The following is a 23439-nucleotide window of genomic DNA, read 5'->3' as shown; positions in this document are numbered from 1 at the left end:
TCTGTCGTTGCTGCTGTTGTTGTTAATATTGATGATCATAAAGCCTGGAATGCTGGAGTCCAGGTCAGACCTCAGGTGACTGTATTTGATAATAAGCTTTGTAATCTAGTAAGATTAAATGAAGTCATGGGGGTGGGGGTGCTTAATCCAATAGGATGAGTTTTTTCTATTAGGCAAAGATGTGCGCATAGAGAGAGAAGACCACGCAAGGACCCTGGGATCAGGTGCCATCTGCACGCCAAGCATAGCCTCAGGCACAACCCCTGCGGGTGGCACCTTGATCCCCGCGCTTTCATCCCCCACAGCTGTGGGGGAATAGATGCTCAGTCTAACCTGCGCATCGAGGCCCTTTGCGATAGCATGCAGCCGACTCATGCAGCTCAAAATTCATTCTGAGACCACAATGCAACTTGACTCGTGTGCAGCAGGAAGTGAAGGGGAACTGTCTGTCTTCTCTGGGGCTGCACAGCGAATGACTGAAGATAGAACTACAGCCCAGTCACTGATCTCCAGGTCAGCACTCCATTATAAGAAGCAAGGGCTAGTGTGGGCTCAGGAAGTGGTGTTTCTATTCAGAAACACACTCAGCAGAAGCTGGGATTCCCCTAACAGGCCTGAGGCCGACAGGCCCATCCCTGAGTAAAACTGCAATACATGTCATTCACTTTGCAGGAAGCAAGGGGAAAAAAAGTAGTTGGATGAAATTATCTTGTTTTATCTGTTGACCACTTTTTGAAAAATTGATTCTTGAAGATGAATGAATGTGGATCACGAAAGTGTTCTGGAGAATGTTGCATGGAATAAATGACAGGAACAATGCCAAATGTTAGCACAGAAGGGGAAGAAACTTAGCATTAGCAAACACTGATTTCCTTGTGGGGAGGAAAACTTCTAAATGGTAAAAAGAGCTAGAAATATTGTGAAAGCAAGGAAGAAAAAGGACTAAGTGGGGCTGTGACTGCAGGCACAACCAGTAAAAACCCGTGTGTGTTGATGAACCCTGAGCCAAATGTGCCACGTGATGACCTTTTCAGGCTGACAGAAGGGGTTATTAGGAAAAGGTTACTGACGTTGAAAATTCTGTTCTTTGAACATCTGAACAACTTCAACCATTATAAGAAGGTTTTGAAAACACTCGTTTAAAAAGTGAAAGAGTAAGCCTGGTGCTGGTGGCTCCCGCCTGTCATCTTAGACATCTAAGGATGGGAAGACCGCAGCTCGAGGCCAAACCAGAAAAGTCTGCAAGACTCCATTTCAGCAGAGGGAAGCCAGACGCCATGGTACATGCTAGTCATCTCAACTGCGTGGGAGCTGAGATCAGGAGAACTGTGGCTCAGGCTAGAAAGCTGGACACCATGCACCTGCTCTCCCAGCATCAACAGGAAGCCACAGCCCAGGCACACACCTGGGCGGGAAATGAGACCCTGTCTAACATCAGGGCCGGAGGTGTGGCTCGGTGATACAGTACTACCTAGCAAGTGCGACACCCCGAGTTCAAACCTCAGTACTGCGAAAACCATGAAAAAAATGACCAGATCCTGGACAGTCTTCCTCTCACCACTCATCACATCAGCTACTGCATGGCGGTAGCAGAATGGCAGACCGGGGAGTGCCAAGCCCTCAGAGGAGCAGAAGCTGTCTGAACCAACTCCGTAGGAATTCTGCACAGCAGGTAAAGGCCTGCAGCAAGGAGGCAGATGTTCAACGGAGGAAAGCCGTCCTCACCGCAGCGGGGAAGCCTGGCGGCCGACGTGATGCCCTGCCTGGCCAGGACACTGCAGGGCCATGCCTCCTGTCCATCGCAGCAACATGCACAGGGAGCCAACGCAAGAGAAAACAGGTGAACTGCACCAACCAGCACAATCAGAAGAGCAAAAGGCAGTCTATGAAACGGGAGGAAAATATTTGCCATAATGAGGGCACATATCCAGAGAATACAAAAACTAAACCTGCAGTTTAACAAGAAAAAACAGTAAGCTGAAAAATGGGCAACAGACTTGAATGACTACCATTCCAAAGAAAGCACGCAGATAGATGGTCAGTTTATAAAACAGTGCCCAGCACCAGTGATCATTAGGGAAATGTGAACCAAAAACCACAAGATACCACTCACACCCATTGCAATGGTGCTATCCAAAAACTAAACAAAAGATTAGAAAATAGCAAGTGCTCAAAGGGAATGTGGGCAAATCGGAACCCAGGTGCCCTGCTGAGAGGAATGTGAACTGTGGCCCACTAGGGAGAACAGCATGGGGACTCCTCAAAACACGAAAAACAGAATTGCCATGTGATCTAGCAATCCACGACTGGCTATGCACTCCACAAAATCAGGCAGGGTTTGAAAGGGAGGCTTGTTCCTACACACCGACAATGGCATTATTCACCACAGCCAGAAGTAGAAGCAACACAAGAATCTACCAATGAGTAAAAGAGCAAGCAAGACGTCGTTTGTACACACTGGGCCGTATTATTCAGTCTTCCAAAGAAACTGTAACCCTAGTACTCGAGAAGTTCAGGTAGGAGGATCTCAAGTGTATGGGCAGCCTGGGCTACCCTGTCTCGGGGAAAAACAGAAGAAGGGAAGGAGAGGAAGGAATTGGACAACAGGGAAAAAAGGGAGGGGATAGTTATAAAGTAGAAAACCCCAGTGCATCTGGGCTGGCCCTGTAATAAGACCATTCGATTGCCATTTGGTGGCTGGCAGGCAGAAGTTGGTATTCCAGGAATGACAGGCACCTGCAGGCTATCTCGGCACTGCGCTGGCCTGGCCTGAGTCCTCCGTGCGCCTTCAGAGAAGTGGCAGGCATGGAAGCATCTCCAAGCAGCAAGAGGCAGGAAGGGATAGTGAGAACCACACCCTGTTCCCTCCAACTACAGCATGGTGCAGGCCATTCACCAATCAGAAACAGCCCCTCTGTGTGTCAAGGATGTTCCAGCTGAAGGTGTTGGTGATGACAGGAAAGGCACAGTCCTTGCTCCTGTAGGGTTTATATTGAAGGAAAAGGCCATGAAACTAACACACTGAGGGGTCTGGCTGGGATGTAAACAGGTCAGCACATTCCAGGCGTCAGTTCGCCGCTTCTTCTTTGGGATTCTTTGGATCACTTCATACTTTGCAGCCCATTTCTTCTCTGTTACTCTGAAAAGCTTTTGTCACGCTTGCTCCCCCTGACCATTCTCAGGAGCTTTGTCGGCGGGAGGAAAGAACTCCGGGTGTGAAGCTTGCGTTCACATTCCGTCGCGTTTCAACCCAAATAAGTGGAGAGTGTGCGGTTCACGGGACCCACGGGGGCACTGCACCCCGATGTCATTGGGGGGCCGGGTCTTCACCTCCCTCTCTGGGCCAGGTACTGTGGTGGGACCACATTGAAGACCAATGTCACCCCAGAAAGCTTCTTCACTGTGAGCAAGCACAGCCTGAGCCAGCCGCGGGAGCCGTACCTCGGAGCTCGGCCCAGGCTGCTTAGTGGGCAGCACAAGCACCAGGACCTTCCAGGGTCCGTGTCCCTCCTGTGTCCAGTATGAGGACCACAAGAGACAGGGACTGAGGGGCCTTGCTAAAGTGAACTGTCATAAAAGACAAAGGTCAAATCCAACCCAACCCAACGGCACCTCCCCCAACAATCCTAGTGAATAAAGTAACTTCGCTGAATACTGATTTGCAGTCTTGTAAATGTCCTGAGATTTGCCCACCTGTGTGTGTGTGTGTGTGTGTGTGTGTGTGTGTGTGTGTGTGTGTGTGTGTGTGTGTGTGTGTGTGTGTGTGTGTGTGTGTGTGTGTGTGTGTGTGTGTGTGTGTGTGTGTATGTATGTGCTGGTTCTAGGCTTGAACTCAGTCACAGCTCTACTTCTGGCTTCTTTGGTGGTTAATTGTAGATAAGAGTCCCAAAGACTTTCCTGTCCAGGCTGGCTTTGAACTGAAATCCTCAGATCTCAGCCTCCTGAGTACCTAGGATTACAGGTGAGAGTCACCAACACCCAGCATTGTCTACTTATTTTTAAAACATAAATAGATCAAGCATTATTAAATAAGTATTCCCAGTATCTGTCATGGAGAGCAGGTAATATGAAGAAGAATCATGACAGCAGAGGTGGAGGCCCAGGGCCGTGGCTCAGTCACCAGGCTCAGTCTTGATCTCTTTTTCCTTTATTTTTGTTTGTTTTTCTGGTAAAGCCTCATGCTAACTTTGCTCGAGCCAGCTTCAAACCCCAATCTTCCTTTCTCTTCCTCCAGAGTGGCTGGGGCTGATTACATGTGTGCGTCTCTGCGCCTCGCTGGATCACCTTCTAGAGCCCCGCACAGCCACTTTCCATTTGCTGGTTGGAGGTCAGCAGGTCTGCCCGGGGCAGCTCGAGGCTCATCCTGCAGAGGGCCTCTGGGAACACTTGTGACCACTGTGCTGGGCTGCTGCCAGGTGCCCAGGCCTGGCAGGTGCCCAGAGGCTGCGGGGCCTCGGTGCCACGGAGAGGCAGAGGAGATGCGTGCACTGAACGCTGCCTGGCTACGGAGCCCCTGCTGTTTCTCCCAGCCCCAGCATCTGTCACTGACTTGAGAACCAAAGACGAAGCTCCCAGATCTGCACTACAATCATCAGCCACCTTCCTCTCTTAGCAGCTGGAGTGTTAGTTAAGCAGCGTGATCTGCCTGCCATGTAGAAGAAGGTTGGCCGTGTGTTGATTCCATATCCTAACTGTGCGACTGCACCGAAGATGGCTAGTTGACCTGTGTTTGTTTAACTTGGGCCGAAACTTGCTAAAGTAATAGTCTTCTCTTTTTTTAACGTTTTTGTTTTGTTGTCTTCTGGTGAGTTTTTTGTTTGTTCATGTTGTTTTTTAATCCTCGGAACTGCCCTGTGCAGCTCCTGTCTGTCTCCGCTAGCTGGGGCTGGCATAACGCACATAGGCACACTTCCTGGGTGTCTGGGGGTTCTTCAAAGTCCATGGCGTTGGGGTCGAGGACGTGGTGGTCTTCAGATGCCAGATGAACCTGGATGGAAGCCGCCTTCCCGCGCCCTCGCGTGGAGCTGTGAGGGCCGCCGGGCCTGGGCCCGGCGACTGCCAGCGCCTCTCAGCCCTCAAATGCTCTCCTCTTGCGACCCCCAGTGAGCGGACTCCACCTGAGGGTTACACGCGTGTGACAAGCCCACAGGTCACACCACGCAAGGCACCAGGCCCAGTTGCAGGCAATGGGGAGTGGCGTTTAGCTGTTTCTATATTTTTTAAAAAATCAGGGCTGTGAGCTTGCTAGGTGCTCTACTAATTGAACCATGCCCCTGGCCTTCTTGTACTTTTAAGTGTTTGTTGTTGTTGTTGTAAAGGTGATGTACAGAGGGGTTGCCGTTACGTAAGTCGGTAGTGAGTACAATTCTTTGTGAACAGTGTCACCCCTTGCCTCGTTTTCTCCCAGTTTTTCCCTCCCATCCCTCCTTCCCCACAAGCTGTGTAATTCGTTTTCAACAGTGTCTAGTGAGTACCACTGCTGCATTTGTTCACCCTTTGCTCCACCATTTCTATGCTCCCACTTTGGTTATTTTTTAGACAAGGTATCACATTTTCACCCAGGGCTGGCCTCAGACAATGATCCCTCTACTTCTGCCGGCTGGTAGCTGTGATTACAGGTGTGAACCTGGCCTGTTGGTTGAGGTAGGGTCTCACTAACTCTTTGCTTGGGCTGTGTTCAAACCATGATCCTTCTGCCTCCTGAGCAGATAAGGTTACAATCAAGAGCTCAGTTCTCTGCTTTATCTTTTCTAAAATGAAAAGTCAGTGCCTCTCCAGCTACCTTTTTTTCCCACACCACAGTAAATGAATGGGTGGGTGGGTAGATGGATGGATGGGTGGGTGGGTGGGTGGGTGGGTGGATGGGTGGATGGAGGGAGGGAGAGACTGAGGGAGGTAGATGTATGGGTGGGTGGATGGATGGATGGGTGGGTGAAGAGAGGGAGGGAGGTAGATGTATGGGTGGGTGGATGGATGGATGGATGGATGTGGATGGGTGGGTGGGTGGGTGGATGAGTGGATGGATGAATGGATGGATGTTGATGATGGGTGGATAGATGGATGGATGTGGATGGATGGATGGACTGATGTGGATAGATGGATGGATGGGTGGGTGGATGGATGGATGGATGAGTGAGTGGGTGGGTGGATGGATGGATGGATGGGTGGGTGGGTGGATGGATGGATGATGGATGGATGGATGGATGGATGGACAAATGTGGATGAATGGATGGGTGGGTGGGTGGGTGGGTGGGTGGGTGGGTAGGTAGGTAGGTGGGTAGATGGGTGCTTTGGTGGGTTCAGCAGATCTTGATTTCATTATCTTAAGAATCCAAGCAGCTGTCATTCACAGAGTCTCTTGATCTCTCAAAGTATGCACAATAAAAATGGAGGTGTAACTCCAGATTTTTTTTAGAAATGTCTTTCCAGGGAAGGGTGAAGGGGAAACAACATAGGGGAATCTGTTCGAAGTACATTTTACACATCCACGAAATTACCACAGTGAACCCTCTGTACAATTAATGTATGCTAATGAAAACATTTCCATTGAAATGAGCGTATGTGAAGGTGGGTAGCTTTTATGTGAATTTTTATATATGTTAGCTATAGCTTGCTAATCATGTACACTGATGATCTGGTCTAAGTGTCGCAAATTCTTTCAGGATGTTCCAGCATGGTGGAAACTACTCTGGGTCCTGTAACCTAATAGGACAGCTGGCTGAACTTGAACTGTGACCTTTGCCACTGGGGAACTGAAATATTTTTGTGCTATTCTGTTCTATTTTATCTTATTTAAAAGCCACATGTGCTGTAAGGACAAGCAGGCCTGAAGCTGTCACAACTCTGAACCATTTAGGACTCGATTTCATGTGTGCATTTTACTGTTCCACTGTCTACAACTGCCAAATGGGTTTTATTTCTCTCCCCAGATTCCATCACTCAGCACAAGGTGTGTGACTTTGAAAACTACTTGTCTCTTCAGTGACGAGAGCTTGGCCTGTGGCCACTGCGGCAGGCTTGCAGAGCTACCTTACATCCCCAAGTGAGAAGTGGCTGTGAAAGAAGGATCTCGTGTGCCGAGGACGGCTGCGGCCCCGCGTCTGCCCCGCGTCTGCCCCGCGTCTGCCCCGCGTCTGCCCCGTGTGTGATGGGGCCTTCGTCTCCAGAACGCATGCGTGACCTGCTGGTGGTCGCGCCTGTATCCCCCAGCAGCGCTGGCCAGGCTCCTGCTAGGCGCTTTTTCTGCTAGGCTAGTTTTTTATACCTTAGTCATAATCATAATTAAAATGACACCGAAATTTGTCCTTAAAGCATTGTACTCCCAGAATAAAAACTAACTTCAATTGTTTGACTGCCAAGAATAGCCAGAGAACCCCATACATCTATTGGCTTCTCGGGATGTGATAGTCCTAGTAAATACGAAGGCTGTTCGCCTGTGATTGAAGTTCCGTTGATGTATCTGAGGTCCCCCCACGGTGACTGTGGAGGATGTGTGGCGGTGTTGTATGATGAGCTCGCTCCTGTGGGCAGCGCAGCACTGGCAAAAGGCCGAAGCCTGCACCGGCCCACGGTGCCCTGGAAGGTAGAGGAACACCAGTCCCAGTAGGAGGGGAGATGGCGCTGAATGCTCACCACACGGTATTGTTACCTTATTTGTCTGCTCCCTGTCTGAGCGACTGAAGTCCTATCTGCCCAACGCTTCACTCAGAAAATGCCTGCCGCCCTAGCCTCTGCCCACAGAGGCTGTGTCTGCAGTGCCAAAGAGTGACTGGACCACACTCCACGCATGTGCCCTGCTCGCAAGGGAAGCTCGGCCTGTAGGCAGAAGCCACTGAGTGCTCCGTCCCCTGACGTAACCCCCCACCTCCGCTCCCTGCGGATCATGCCCACCAAGGTTGCCCTAAGTGATGTCTAATTCGTAAGTGCTCTCTTGCAGTTTATTAAACCTCCTTCCCACTCTGACCTCTGAGGCTGGGCAGGTGGGTTCTTATTTTTTCCTTTGCTCATCAAAAGTAGATATTCGCTCATTTAAAGACTTTAAGACAAGTGTCAGGGTTTGGAAAGCGTATGACCCCAGTAAGGTCAACTCACCCATCTATATGTACACTGACTGAGGACAGGTAAGTTGGCATAGTGGCTTATTCATAAGAATATCCACACCCTTGATACACATAATAGAAATAAAACATCCTAATAGAAGAAATCTTTATGATGTATAAACCAAACTGAAAAGAAATGAGACAAACATTCAGCAACATCCAAATAATTTAGTGGGTTATACATCAGTCTGATAAAATGTCAAATAACCTTTACAATTATGAAAGTTGGTCCAATGTGGGAAATGTTTATGATGTGAAGTAAAAAATGAAATAATTATTTTACTACAATCAGAACCAGGCAAGATTCTGTATTACAGCACAGTGAAAGTATAGGAAGGCAACACAGAGAAATGCTGTGGGAGAGGTAAGCAACCACAACTGGCTTTTACATAACTTTTCTCAGTGTCACAATATTTGATCAGCAATATTACCAATAATTTTGGGGGGAAAAAATCCAGGCATCTACGTAATCCAAACCCTCAAAGCTCAAAGCTTTCTTCCCTTCGCAGTGTGAGTGTCGTATATTTGCTGTGTCCTTTTTCTTTGCCGACATGTCCATCCGATGTTTTGTGGTTGTATTGCTGAAATAGCCCAGGCTTGAATTTTCTTATCTTCCCTAAGGGATAAAGACACCTACTGATGGCTGCCTTCAGATAGCAGGTTTCCGAGGAGGTAAAGCTCCTTGCTAACTGGAATTCAGGTCCTTCCCGGCTGTTTCTCCTTTCTCCCTTCCCTCCAATTTTGCTCCTTCTGCCCCCTCTTTGCTTCTCTTTGTCGTCCTTCTTTTCTATGCTCAATTCTAATTTCCATCTCTTCTTTCTTACTTCCCCTTCTTTGCTAGATGCCAACATGGGTTTTGTGGCAGTAGAAATGCTCTCACTAAAGTGGAGATGCAAGCAGACCTGTGCTCCTCAGCAGAAGCCTTGGGGAGAACCCGCTTTCCTGAATTCCTCCGGTATGGGGCGGGGCAGGCGGGGGGTGGGGGGGCTTCAGCCTTCCTGGGATCACAGCCCCCCCCCCCGCCCCCGCTTCGCTCCACAGCCATGGCCGGATGGTGGCGGGATCTTTATCGGCTCCCTTCACGCTGACACTTACTCTTTTGCCTCTGCTACCTCACTTGAAGACCCTCAAGGTGACATGAACCGCCTTGGCGTTGCCCAGAAGGTCCTGGATGACACCTTGGTTTTAAAGTCAGCACCCCATGTACATCCTGTCCTCCGTGCGTGAGGTCCCATGGCGTGTCTCCCTCCGAACGCAGACATGGTGGGGTGAGGGGGCTCCTGTCCGCCACGCTGTCCCCAGGTCCCCACAGCAGTGTGGCAGGCTCACGAGCGTTCTCAGCACAGCCAGCCCGAGGCCCCGCACAGCAGCGTGTGAGCGCCCTCACTCACTGAGTGTGCTCCATTCAGAGTCCTACCTGCCCAAAACACAAGCAGCTCGTTCCAAGCAGCTCCCCAGAAACCAGCAAGTGCACAGAACACAGGCCTACGTCCGAATCACCCAGGCCGTGGAGAAGGAGTAGAAAATGTGTTTACCTATGATTATAGTGTATCCAACAATTATTTGACTTAATTGACCATAATACAAGGCCTGGATATCTCTATCTGAGACTTATCTGTGGTTATAATTAAATCTTGACCTCTAGCTCACAGTATTGCTTCTTCTCCAGTTTTATTTTAAACTACTCAAGCTTTTATGCCAAGAAGACAATATCTAGTCTTATCCCTCTATTATTTGAACTGTTAACTGAGACAATAATTAAAATTATTGACCTGTAACTAAACAAGAGCATACAAATAGTCTTCAGGCTAAACCAACATTTTCCTTGGGACAAGTCCCCAGCTTAGGCGTTAATATTTTCCCAAAGCCCTAGCCCTTGCGGGGCTCGGCTCCACCTAGAACACTACAATGTTGGCAGCCACTGTCGCTTATTAATCTGGTTTCAATTTTTTAAGCACTTTGGATTCACAGCTTATCTATGGGAACAAATAGTTGTTCTATCTTTAATAGTCCAGAGGGAAGACGGACAGCAAAAGTTCATTTCATCTGCCTTCCTACAAGCCAGCAAGTGTGATCTGAGCCAACGCTAAGGGGAGAGGACTGATCTGAGGAAAGCCGCCCTGGGCTGGCCCAGCGCCCATCTGTCAACAAGAGACAGGCTGGGGTACAGTTCAAGGCAACCACTCTAGCAGTGTGGGCCGCACAGGGACCAGAGAGAGCGGGAAAAGGAAGAGGCTGCCAGACCTCAGGGCTCCACCCCAAGAACCTGTTATCAGCCAGACCCCAAACTTAGCCAGCGACATGAAACCCAATCACTAAGTTATTAAGAACTGGTCAGAGAGAGAGAGAGGACTGTTTGTCCTAGGAGGACAGGGGAAGGGCCCGGGAAGGGCTGTGGCTCACTAGGCTATAGGTCTTGTTCTAAAACCAAACTGGGAGTCTGTGGGAATCTCACAAAATCAACCTCGTGTCAGAGGTGCAGTGAAAGACTGTCACTTCATCTTGTGACCACAGAGACCAGAAGGAAACTGCATTGGTCAGAGACCTACTGTAGAATCTGGCAGCTTGCTTCGCTCGAGTACTTTCCACCACGCCCGTTGTTAAAGATTTATTGGATTCCAGGGCCACGTTGGAATAGCCTTTGAGCCCACGTTAGACATAAAATACCTGAACCCTAGGATTAAGGCCCCACATCTTTAACTTGGCAGAAAAGGAGCAAAGGGAACTATGAGTTTTAACTTTAATGTGCCCGAGCAGTTGGCCTGTCACCAAGGTGAAGGGATCTTACTTTAAAACAGACATCTTGTCCACAGTACCCCCCAAAGCAGGAGTCCTATACCCGCCCCTCAAGTCGTAACCCGCCCGGACTCACAGCACACCTTCCAGCAAATGGCAGAGATTGCTTTAAACCAAATGGAAAGAGCCAACAGTTAGCATTTCTTTTGTATCAAACAACTAAGCACCGGCCCTCAGATAGCTGATGGACTTGAAGAGCCTGGGGTCAGAAAACCAATTGTGATTCCTGGTGAAAAGCTCAGTGTGAAGCCTGGAGGGAAAGGGCTAGTTCTCTGAGAAAAAGAACCGTTTCAGAAGACACATGCAGAAGAAATGGACCTCTGATCCATTTCCGGAGGAAGCATAGTCATCTGCAGAGTGGGAAGGGACCAGGAAGAGGCCAGGACCCGCTAAGGAATGAGGATAGAATGGGCTTCACTATGGCTGTGCATCCCAAGGAGCAACGAGAAGGTAGCACAGCAGAAGGCCACTCAGATGTGTGCGTCAGTCACTGGAGAGAGGCTCTCCTGCCTTTCTTAGAGAAATGAGGCGGCTTTGGAGGAAGGGCTGGAGAGTAGGAAAGGATGGGTTTGGGATGCGTAGGAAAGAATGACCAGACTTCTTCGTGAGACAGGTGTGCCGGCCGGAGCTAATCCTCCTGAAACCATGCCACACACCAAGTAGGCTCAACACGTTGAAAGTAATTAAAGGACATGAAGGGTCAAGAAATCCTCCTCAATGATAACACCAAATTTTGGAACAAAGTAGAATTTTTAAATATTAGAATGACAAAATTCAGTGTTTCAATATTTTTGAAAACATACATGACCCAAGTAGCAAGCCCAAACCAAGGAGTTTTCAAAATACAGGTGAGTGGGGACAAAAAACACTCCATGGGCCAAAAACCCTGCCTGGTGCCAGTGCCCACAGGAGGAGGAAGGGAGCCCTGACCCCCCTGACCCCCCCCCAGTGGGAACAGGTAGTCCTGGAAAGCACCGCAAGGGCTGCCGGAGCAAGGCTCTAGGTTTTGCTTTAGGTTTTATCTGTGAGAGCAAGAGGCCCACAGTCTACCCACTACACTCTCGAAACCAACCCAGCTGAGTGGCCATGTAGGCCAGAGCCTAATCTACTGGAAGTCCTTGGGAGTTGGGTAGTCATGGAAGACACAAAGTTTTTTTAAACAAAGTCAAGACCTGGGTCAGAGGGTAAATATATTCGGCTTTGAAGTCCAGAGTCCCTCAGCCGCAGCCAAAGCTGCACAGAGAGACTGCTCCAAGCACAGTCACACCAGAGGACTTCAGAAATTCAGGGGAGACACAGTTCAGTTCATAGCAATTTTTTTCAAATGTATATGACAGGTAAGAAAAAATTTAATCATCCAATTTTCTCGTTTGCAGTGCTTTTTATGAAAGAAAACAAAATCACATCTTTAAGATATTCAAGGAAATATTATGTCCAAAGCAACTGACTTGTAAGTAAATAAGACACAAGCAAACTACTGTCAGTATGCCAGGACATGGGAATTATCCCTGACTCAGGAATTCATTATAGATCACTTCAGACAACCAAGATGAGTGGCAAGACATGGACTTAGGCATTGACGTGAGTATATAAATAATCGGTAGGTAGATAAATGAATAGACACACAAACACATATGAGAGAATATAGTATGTAATATGTATGGGTGTTAACAATGTATATATGCTACAGCTACTTAAGAAATGGCAGGAGAGAGCTAGATACCAGTAGCTCATGCCTAAAATTGTAGCTATCTCAAAAATAACCAGCAAAAACAAAGACTGGAGGCATGGTTCAAGCATTAAGTGCCAACCTAGAAAGTACAAGGTTCCAGAAGTGAAGCTGTGGCTAATTGGTAGAGCACTAGCTTGAGCACAAAAAATTTAAGGACAGTTCCCAGACGCTGAGTTCAAGTCCCAGGACTGGCACAAAAAAGTGAGACCTACAGCTAACTTTGTAGCAATAACAATGAAAACCAGAGCAAGTGGAATATCTTTAATATATTAGAAAATAATTACAGATCTGCAATTGGAAAAGCCAGTGAAACTTGCAAGGTGAGGTAAAATAGTTCGAAAATAGGAATAATTCCCACTAAAGAACTTCACAAAGACCATGGAAGGACATGCTTCAGGAAACTGAGATACCAAAAGTATGAGGTTTGACAAGTGACAAATGATGGACACATTGAAATGCGTGTTAAACAAACAATAGTGGCACAACCTGGAAAGTCAAAAACAGGCATCGATTCAAACTCAGCACGGAGGCTGGAAGCGGCATCAGTGGATGAGGGCATCCCGAGACTTTTGCTGCACTCAGGAAGATGTACATTCGTCCTGAATGCTGCTCTCCGAGGTGGGTGTAAAGGACTTTCAGGATAACCACTGCAAGGACAGAAAGAGGGCATTTGTCTTCAAAGTCTGCAGGGATGAGTGAATGAAACAAAAGCAGATGACAACTCAGGCTAAACCAAGAGTGCTTGAGAGTTTGGTCAACAAGCCTCCCGAGGGCTTCCATGGGCCCCAGGATGGCGTCAGATTACCCAGGGAAAAGAAATGGTGCAGCCGAAAAATTCCTTAGGCTTTCCTACCTGGAACTAAGTTTATGATTATTTGATACATTGCACTAAAAAGTGGCCTTTAATCAGATACTTACATCCCATTACAGGCTCCACGTACCGCTGTAACCCCCCACTCCCCCCACCCCTGCTGCTCGAGCTGTGACGGTGAGAGGTCCCCAAGGCTGCTTGGGACCTCCTGTGTCTGAGAACAGGAGCTGCAGGCCTGGCCCTGGTTCTGTCATTCACTTGGGAGTCTGCTGAAATCTTTTATGGCAAGTTGCCTTGTGATTAGAATTCAACGGAGAGTCTACCTTTCAGTTGATAGCACTCATTCAACCCGCTACTCACCTGAGGAACCTTCCCTAACCATTTTCCAACCAGTTAATCCTGCTGATGTCTCCTTCCCTCCCTCCTTGGATTTTTAACCTAATTATCTGTGGTTTCCTTTCGTTTTTCACTCTAACGTTGGCTTACAGTTGGTTTTTGCCTCCTGGACAGTGGGTTTCACCAAATGGTTCCTATTTCTTTGGCTCCAGGGAGCAGCCACAAAGCACCACTATGCATACTCGAGTCTTTCTGCCCGGCTGGAGACTATAGCTGCTGACAGACCAGCCCCACACTCTTCTAAAAGCAAAGAGTCTGGAAGAAATCACTCATGTCTGCATCTTACTGGTTACAAGACACCAACAGTCCCCAAATTACAGTGTGTTGTGTGAGTTAAAGAGCCAAGCATTTGGAATCCTACAGAAACACTGCCTCGGCTGGTATTTGCTTATTGGCTCGACCATTATATAACTTACCCATAGTATAATCGAGGCATCGCAGATTTGAAATAAATTACAGAAAAGAATGCGGTAGATTATCCCTTTTTATTCAGCAGTTTTCAATGCAGACTTGTGCCGTGTTAGCCCACCTACACCTAAAGTCCCTCCGTTCTTGGTGGGGCAGAGGCCAAGCCATTTGTACTTTGTCCTAAACTGACCTTGGACTGTTGGTGTGTGAGTGGAGGGCCGGCTCTATAGTGTGCACTATAGTGTTTCGGGGCGGGCGGGGGCCGGTTCTGGGGCCTCCACCCCAGGAACAAGTCTTTATCTTGGCAGCTTCATCCCACACTTCAGAGGAAATGGGAGAAAGAAGAGGAGCTAGGGTATGGGGGAATCCATGGTCTTCAGGGCAGCTAGCAGAGGGCAGAGGGAGAAGCCATGGGGGTGAGGGGAGCAAGTGCTCATGTCCTGAAGCTAGAGAGAGCGAAAGGGACGGAGAACTTCCACTGGGCGACCACCAGGACTTCCAAGCAGAGACGAGGGAGGACAAGGACCAAAGGTTTTCCTTCTCTATCACTCTTCAAACTCTTGGAGACTCCATTTTGGCTCAGCCCTTCTGATGCTGAGACTACCATTATGGATACTTTGGAATGGCATCATTTGGGGGAATTAAGACCCCCAAGGATTAAGAAATGGAGATGCCAAGAGTAGCTGTGGGGAAAAGGAGAGCAGACACCTGAACGCAGGAAGGAACGAAGGCTGCACCTGGGAGGTTACAAGACAAAGTGCCCTCGGAAGAAGGTGCCAACCTGATGCCCTCCACAAAGGCAAAGCCTCCCGGAGGTTCTAAGGCAGCCTCGTGCACAGCTGGACTCCTAAGGGCTGCCAGAAGGGTGCTGAGGGGGGCTTGTAACTCAGCCTGGAAGAAGTGGCACAGTGGACCACGCACCCAGCACTGGGGCCATGGTTGCCATGGAGAATCTACCAGTCACAGTGGCCTGGAGACTCTAGAATCTTCCGCTTTCCCAACAACGGGGCAGCCTCCCTCAGACAAGAGCTGCAGGACTTCCGATGACAGCCAGGCAGGGTGGAACACAGGACATTGAGTCACCTTCTCCAAGGAGACCCCGCTGAGCGGGGAAGGATGGAGTAGTGATCTGTGCATATGATCAGGTACTGAAGTACATCTCGGCCATTGCCCTGGAAGTCTGACACTGGAGCTCAGAGCATCGGCTGCTTTCTGCTTTCATTCTGAGGCTTGACGAGACCCAGCATAAGCTTGGGTCTTCCATGCCGTTTCTTCAGCCTGGTAGCCTCCCCTTTGCATCTGCATTTCCCAGGGCTGTCTCCAGTGACTCAGCTCCAGGTCTTCACACGGACACAATCGTCTCCCTCTGTTCAGTTTTACTTTCCACAGTTTCTGTTACCTGCCGTCAGTCATGGTCTGAAAGTATCAAATGGAGAATTTCAGAAGTAAACCATGCGCAAGCTTTACATCACATACCATTCTGTACTGTAGTGTACCATTCTATCCTATACCACATGAATGGTATGGGGACATCTACTGTCCTGCCCTGGGACAGCCCCACCCCTGGTCTGGCGTGCTGGGGCTCCCACACTGCCTGCGCGGGAGCCGCTGAGGTACTGTCCTGGTTGCCATAGCAACCACTGCATTCGCGTCTAATATGACGTCACAATGCCTTGTGCACCTCACTCCACTCCTCTCTGGATCCAGTAGACATTGGGCCATCCACACCTTCCCAAGATGGGTGAGTACAGCACAAGAAGAGGGACCGGTCCCAGTTCTCCTCTTATTAGTAGCTCTTGCCATGAATCCCTTATTGTGCCTAATCTAGAAATTAAACTATGGTGAGCATGTGTACATAGGAAGAAGCACAGTATACAAAAGTTTCCAGTTTCCAGTATGGTCTTAGCCACCCCCTGGGGTCTAAATAAGGGAGCTACTCTAGCCTAGAAAGCAAGGAGAATCAGGGATCAAAGATGCGAGAAAAGACTAAGTCCCCTTTCTCCTCTTCCCTCCTTCCACTGGAAGAAGGGTAAGATATGGACCGGGAAGACTAGGTCAGTCAGGAGGAGGTGTGGCCTGTGCTCTCCCTCTGTTAGCCTTGGCATTGATGTCGCCCTACAGAGAGACATCATAGCTTCATTTTCCAGTCACTCATCCTGCTCTTTGTAACCTTCTCTTTCTACCTTTCCTGTTGAGCCCTGAACTCTCTGCACCTAAATCTTCCCCTAGCTTGGGTCAGCCAGTAATGCCCAGGTCATCTTCCTCGCTGACCTGCATCAGGTGATACACAGGGAGGCTGAGCAGTCCACTGCTTTAAGGATGTAACAGTCAGTAACATGAAACGCAGCACAGGCCCATCCTAAGCAGGGAGGGGGCACTTTACCCTTTACTTAATCATCTCATCGGGCCCAGTGAGCCCAGTGAGCCTCCATCCTGGAGAAAAATGCATGTTCTTAAGGGTTCAGTGGCTTGCTCGTGGTCATCCTTCTAAACGTAAAAGAGAAACTTCAAATTCCACTTGTCTGATTCCATAGCCTAAGTTCTGTCCAAACACGTTTCCAAAAGACAGAAGATGTGAGGGAAGCCTGTCCCCAGGATGGAGGGGCTCTCCGTGTGTCAGTTACTGTGTTTCTCTGCATTTTGCCTGATATTCTTTCTGGTCTCCAGGGACCACAATGGATGGGATTAGTATTACAGCCACACATCACTGGTTGGCACCCCAGGGAAACCTTTGGGATGGAATAATCACTGGGAGGAGGGAATGTGGGTTGGTGCAAAAGAAAAAAAAATCACAAATCACAAATCTGCTAGCCCCAAGTGGTCGGTGCATCTCAGCGAGTGTGTGATTTCCCTTTTTTAAAAACCTCTTGAGGTGTCTGGCTAGCATATTACCAATTAAGTCATAGCAACTAGTAACAGCTTCTGAAAGAAAAGGGGAAACGAGAGCTTAAACTGTTTCCATCCTTGTAGCTGTTTCCATGTGACCCCTCCCAATCTGAAATGCTAACTTTGAGATTACTTATAATTAACTAATAATACAAAGTTGCCTCTGCCAAACAAGATAAACTATCCCTGGAGATAAACACAGTAAATGAATTAAGGATAATGGCTGCAAATTTTTTTATGAAGTAGATGAGATTCTTCAAGTCATGAGTGTAGGCATATAAATTAAGAGAGCAATCATGGAGAAACTTGAGAAAAGTTAAAGTCATGTCAAGAACACAGTATCCCATCTAAATTGAATTATGCTAATACAATCAAACTAAGCAGTGGGGTTTAGTGAGGGAGGGGGCTTCGGAATTTCACTTAGGTCCACAATTGGAACTTCATAACCTATGGAGATGCATGTCATTGTTTACTGCTTTCACATCCAATCCATCTCCCACTAGCCATGATATTCACAGACAGGAATACCCAGAGTTCTCTCAATTCCCTAGTTAATATGGTTAACCAAAAATGCTTTTCCAGTTCAATCTTTCTTTTGGAAAAGCTTTCCATTTTTTTCCTCTGTTTTCTTGTCCTAGTAAATACAATGCCCTCCACACAGACGCTTTACTCTGGAGTGTGATAGTAGTGATGCCATACTATGATTGTGGAGAGTCCTTGTAACAACCCCGAAGAAGAGCCTGTTGTTTTTGACAAGTATCTGGGAGGAATTCATTGAGTTTCCAGTGAACTCTTCCCATTAAAAATGGAAAAAGCAAAGGACGAACATGAGGCTCCAGTGGGTTCCAGCTGGATAAACGGAGGTGCTCGAGTCCTGGCTGGATTAGCACACACACTGCACAAGTACTGGGCCAGCACTCAAAAACTGGACAGGTATTATCCTTGCACCTGAGAAGCAGATGTCCCAGGCAACTCATTCCACCTCTGAAATTAAAGGGTTCCATTTCAACACTATGCCAAGAGTCAGCTGTCACTGGCAATGACCATGTAGATGCATATCTACATGTATATATAGTTTTCTTCTCTGAGCATACAAAAGAATTTTATTGACATTTCCCATATAAGACTGGGAGATACTTCATTATTATTTGTACTGACAACCACCTTGATCTGAGGGATGGTAAGGAGCGTGATTCCTGAGGCTTCTGCTATGGACAGAGCAGTCCAGGGCAGACAAAGCCGGTGAGAGCAATCGAGGGAGGCCAAGGGCAGTCACAGCTAGATAATCATTGGTCTCCTTGTCACAACTCCAGAGGATTTTTAGCCTCTGCTGCAGATCAGTCAGCTCAACAGACTTGCTGTTACTCCAAGATTAACGTGTCTGAGCTCCCAGACCTAAAGGCTCAGTGAAACCCCACGTGCAGCCCCAGATGACCGCTCCCCTCAGACCCCACGTACAGTCCCGGATGACCATTCCTCTCAGACCCCATGTACAGTCCCGGATGACCATTCCTCTCAGACCCCACGTACAGTCCCGGATGACCATTCCTCTCAGACCCCACGTACAGTCCCGAATGACCGCTCCCCTCAGACCCCACGTACAGTCCCGGGATGACCGCTCCCCTCAGACCCCACGTACAGTCCCGGATGACCATTCCTCTCAGACCCCAAGTACAGTCCCGGATGACCGCTCCCCTCAGACCCCACGTACAGTCCCGGGATGACCATTCCTCTCAGACCCCACGTGCAGTCCCGGATGACCATTCCTCTCAGACCCCAAGTACAGTCCCGGATGACCGTTCCTCTCAGTGAAACCCCACGTGCAGCCCCGGATGACCGCTCCCCTCAGACCCCACGTACAGTCCCGGATGACCGCTCCCCTCAGACCCCACGTGCAGCCCCGGATGACCGTTCCTCTCAGACCCCACGTGTAGCCCCGGATGACCGTTCCCCTCAGACCCCAATTATAGTCCCGGATGACCGTTCCTCTCAGACCCCACGTGCAGCCCCGGATGACCGCTCCCCTCAGACCCCACGTACAGTCCCGGGATGACCGTTCCTCTCAGACCCCACGTACAGTCCCGAATGACCGCTCCCCTCAGACCCCACGTACAGTCCCGGATGACCATTCCTCTCAGACCCCACGTGCAGCCCCGGATGACCGTTCCCCTCAGACCCCAATTACAGTCCCGGATGACCGTTCCTCTCAGTGAAACCCCACGTGCAGCCCTGGATGACCACTCCTCTCAGACCCCACGTGCAGTCCTGGGATGACCGTTCCTCTAACGGCTTTTATGAAAAGACATACAAAAACAGAATTGGATTTCAGAAGAAACCTGGACATGTGAACGTTCCGGGGCACAGGACCTGGGGAGACCTCGGAGGACGTGGTCTGGGAGATGCCACGCGCGCCCCCACGCGGGCAGGGGTTCTCAGGTGTTTCTGAAGCTGCTGTGGAGATCAGGCCTGATGTTCTGTGCCCTAGAGATGCTTCGTCCTTCCTGCATCTCCCAGCAAAGAATGGGAGCCGCCGCACATGGCAGCAGTAACCACCCTGCGTAGAGAGGGGTCCAGGCCCATCCCTGGGTCAGTGGCACCTGGGACATCAGAGGCTGGGGAGGGTGTGACCGCGATGGGGTGACTGGCTATGAAACGAGGGCCTGTGCAGACACTGCCCAGGGGCATTCCAGTTCCATATCTGTCATGGAGAGGAAGAACAGTGTCGCAGGACCTGCCGTGGTAAGTCTGAGACCCTCACGGGAAGCACAGCTGGGGGCCAGGGGAAAGGGAAGCCGCCCAGGCCCGTGACTCTGAGCACCCACAGATCCTGCCCCGCCTGGTCTCAGCCTGCCTCAGTGGCTCCTCAGGGGTGGGTCTGGCCTGCCCCTTGACCTCCACAGCTCCCACTGCCAACTCCCCACTGAGGTTAGCCAAAGCCAGCCACGGGGGACCCCGGGGGCAAAGCGACTCAGCAGCACGTTTACCCGACAGAGCCAGAGTCCTTCCCTCGCGCTGGCCTCGGGCCTGGCAGCAGCAGCCCAGCCGGGTCTCCTCCCGGGACGGCCAGGCTCACTCAGAGTCAGCCGAATGGACCGGCGCTCAGGCCTCCCTTAGGCAGCCGCCGTGCTTCAGGGAGCCTGAGGCCTCAGGGGGACGGATCCCTCGGCATTTCCCTCGTCCAGGATCTGGGGAGGGGTGCAGGATGGGATGGTGGCTGTCCGCCAGTTCAAGGTCTGGCTAGGAATGAATCGGATGGCGTAGTCTCCAGTCACTTTCGGGAGAAAGTGAACGAACCCACTTACAGCTGGAGAGGCCCTGGAGAGTCTGGAGCCAATCTTTCAGCTCAGAGATTGTGGTAGGCCGCACTCAGAACCACTGGAAATGTTAACAGCAGGAGTTGGGTGAGGACTCGAAGCCTGAACTTGTTCTCACAGGTCCTGTGTGGCTCCCAGGGAAATCCACGAGGCCTCAGCACGAGACACTGAGGCTGGTAGAGAGGCTCCAGTGATGCCTCACAGGCCCCAGGGCCCCAGGAAACAAGTGCTTCGGATGTGGCTGCCACGGGGACACACAGCAAGGCAGGGATGTCAGAGGTGGCGGAAGACCGCTTGTAACTAAGTGGCCACAGGCTGGCCTTGCTGCAGTGTTTGGAAACTGAAAAGACGCGGCCGCTGGCACGGGCGTAAGGAAAAGAGGTCACCAGGTAAGTTTTGTCTAGCTTAAAGGATAGGGAAGCTGGTCCACGAGGAGCTGGCTGACATTGTGTTCTTCCTTCTGTGGCCCCAGCCCAGGCCGTGTTCGTTAGGAAATGTGGATAAAAGTTATGTCGTGCGTGTGCAGTTGCATTGTTGAGACCTGATTTTCCGGTCTAAAACTGACGCAAAATACCAAGTGGGTTGAGTCTCAGCTAGGGATGGGCATGAGAGAGCGCCACATCTGTGAAGGGCTTCTGGGAGGCAAGTGCAAAGACCCACACGCGGGTGCGGCCACAGTGCGTGGCTTTTCCTCTGCTGCCTTTACACATTCTTAAGCATCTGTAAATTTTTACACACCGCTGAAATTCACATTTTATTGAAGCAAAACTTCCCTTTCCTTATTGTATCTTAATAGCATTTCAAGGGGGAAAAACTGATTCCATTTCTAAAGACTCCTTGCCCCCTCCTCATGGCTGCTGCCCCCACCCAAATTCTCACAGCCCTGAGCATTCTTGTCTTTTCTCCTCTGGGAGAAATGTACAAATTCCTCAGCTGTGGTATAGGATAAAGTGGTAACTTCATAAAGGGGTAACTCAAGTACTTCCAAAAAAAAGTACATCCAAAGGGAAAAAATAAGAAAAACAGTCAAGAGGTAATATATATTCCATGCTACATAAGTGCAAATTCTATACCATATATTCAAGGCCAAGTTAAAGTTTGCTGTTGTGTCTCAGTAGAATATTCAGAGTTTGTATTTCTCTGCAGTGTGAAATTCATGGGTTTTCCCAGCCTTCTCTTTGTTTAAATACTCAGCCAGTGTTGGAAATGTGCTAGCCTGTGTGTACATGTGCCGATTTCATATAATTCTGCTCTCCTTCCCACTTCTCACTAGAAATCTCAGAAGCCCAGGGCAGAATCTAATTTGCAGATAATTTTTAAACTCAAATACAAGTCACGTCATCAGAGCAAACATTGCTCTTTTGAATTTAAACAATTTTTTCCTAAACCAAGATGTATTGTCATTTCCAGATTTACAAGTATCTGGTTATCATAACCACAGAAAGACAGCTTATTAGTTTTAACTGTTGGATAAAGGCATGTAGCATTTTCAAGATTTCTGGTTTCACCCTTTTAACCCAAAGAATAACTATAAATAGAGGGTAAAGTCTGGGATTTCCATAGCTAAGTGCTGCCATAAATAGTTTTAAACATTTTCCCACTTCATGCTTTCTAAAAGAACATTCTCCACTTCCTTTCTTGGATAACCTCTGGGAATACATGGAGACCACATTCAGAATTTTATTAAGGCAGCTGAACAGAACATTTAATGAACCTGCTAGCAACACCAAACCATTCCTCAGATACTAAAAACCATGAGACTGAAAGGGATTTAGAAAATTGATTCATTTTAAAGAGATATTTAAATGTAGGAATTTCTGCAGAAGAGTTAAATCTGACACTAATATTGTCATCCATTTTCTCATGCTACCAGGAATTCTTATGTATAACAAAATGAAGTGCAAATTACACATTCACTTAACAGTTCTTACTTGGGTATAATGTCCTCTTGTTCATCTCAAAACGCAGCTATAAGTTTGAGTGGCTACAAAATGAGGGAAAATATATTTCCTTCTATTTTCCTTATATTTCAACATCCAGGAAAACAAGTATGAATTCACCTTATCAGTCGTCCAGATGGACTGTCTTCTTAAGGAGTTTCTCTAAGACATTTGTAAAATAGGCTCCAAAACTGTTGGCTCTGAAATGCGTTCCGTGCTGCTGGTTAGAGCAGAGCTGGACTCAGCTGAACTACCTCCTCACTCCAGGATGCCCAATGCCTGCCTTCTAGTGACCTCTGCTGGTGGTTATTTCTGTCGGGGAAGAAAACAGAATTAGCCAGTCTGCAAAATGGAAGAGAAAACATGCAAAGGAAGAATGACAATGGAAACAGGTAATGTCAGAGAAAAATATTTTCCTCTATTATCTTTTGGTGAAAAAAAGGAGGTCCGCAATAGAAGAATTATAAAGGTGTTTATTAATGATTAAAAATATCACACTTCATGAGCAGTTTTAGATTCACAGAAAATATTGAGCAAAAAATAGAAAATGTTAAGCAGGATGCCAGTTGCTCACACCTGTCATGCTAACTACTCCAGAGACTGAGATCTGAGGATGGCAGTTCAAAGCCAGTCCAGATGAAAACAACTGTTAAGACTGATCTCCAATTAACCTTGAGCAAAGAAGCTCAGAAACAGTTGTCAAGCTGTGTTTGTGTCAGGACTGACACACAAAATTGATTTTTAAAAAGTAGAAAATGGCCGGGCGCCAGTGGCACACACCTGTAATGCTTGGTACTCAGGAGGCTGAGATCTGAGGATCACGGTTCAAAGCCAGAGCAGGTAGGGAAGTCCGTGAGACTCTTATCTCCAATAAACCACTAGAAAACCGGAAGTGGTGCTGTGGCTCAAGTGGTAGAGCGCTCGCCTTGAGCTGAAGAGCTGAAGGATAGTGTCCAAGCCCCACAACCAACCAAAAAAAAAAGAAAGAAAAGAAAAGAAAATGTTGCCATAAACCCCAGGAACACACTCACCTATTTTTAAAATCCTGCATTGGTCT

General features: G+C 48.6%; 1 protein-coding gene across 1 annotated transcript in view; it reads left to right on the top strand.

The window, feature by feature from the left end:
• Mcph1 (microcephalin 1) overlaps positions 1–8215 on the top strand; it is a 151436-nt gene extending 143221 nt beyond the window's left edge. Inside the window, exon 14 of the mRNA XM_042699854.1 lies at positions 6930–8215. Coding sequence (XP_042555788.1) covers positions 6930–6985 — 56 coding nt within the window. The 3' untranslated portion in view covers positions 6986–8215. The remainder of the gene's footprint in view (positions 1–6929) is intronic.
• Positions 8216–23439: the final 15224 nt, after the last annotated feature.

This window comes from Dipodomys spectabilis, unplaced genomic scaffold (assembly GCF_019054845.1).
Source record: "Dipodomys spectabilis isolate Male_0828 unplaced genomic scaffold, ASM1905484v1 ptg000263l, whole genome shotgun sequence".
NCBI lineage: Eukaryota > Metazoa > Chordata > Mammalia > Rodentia > Heteromyidae > Dipodomys > Dipodomys spectabilis.
This window is presented reverse-complemented; position numbering and strand designations above follow the sequence as displayed.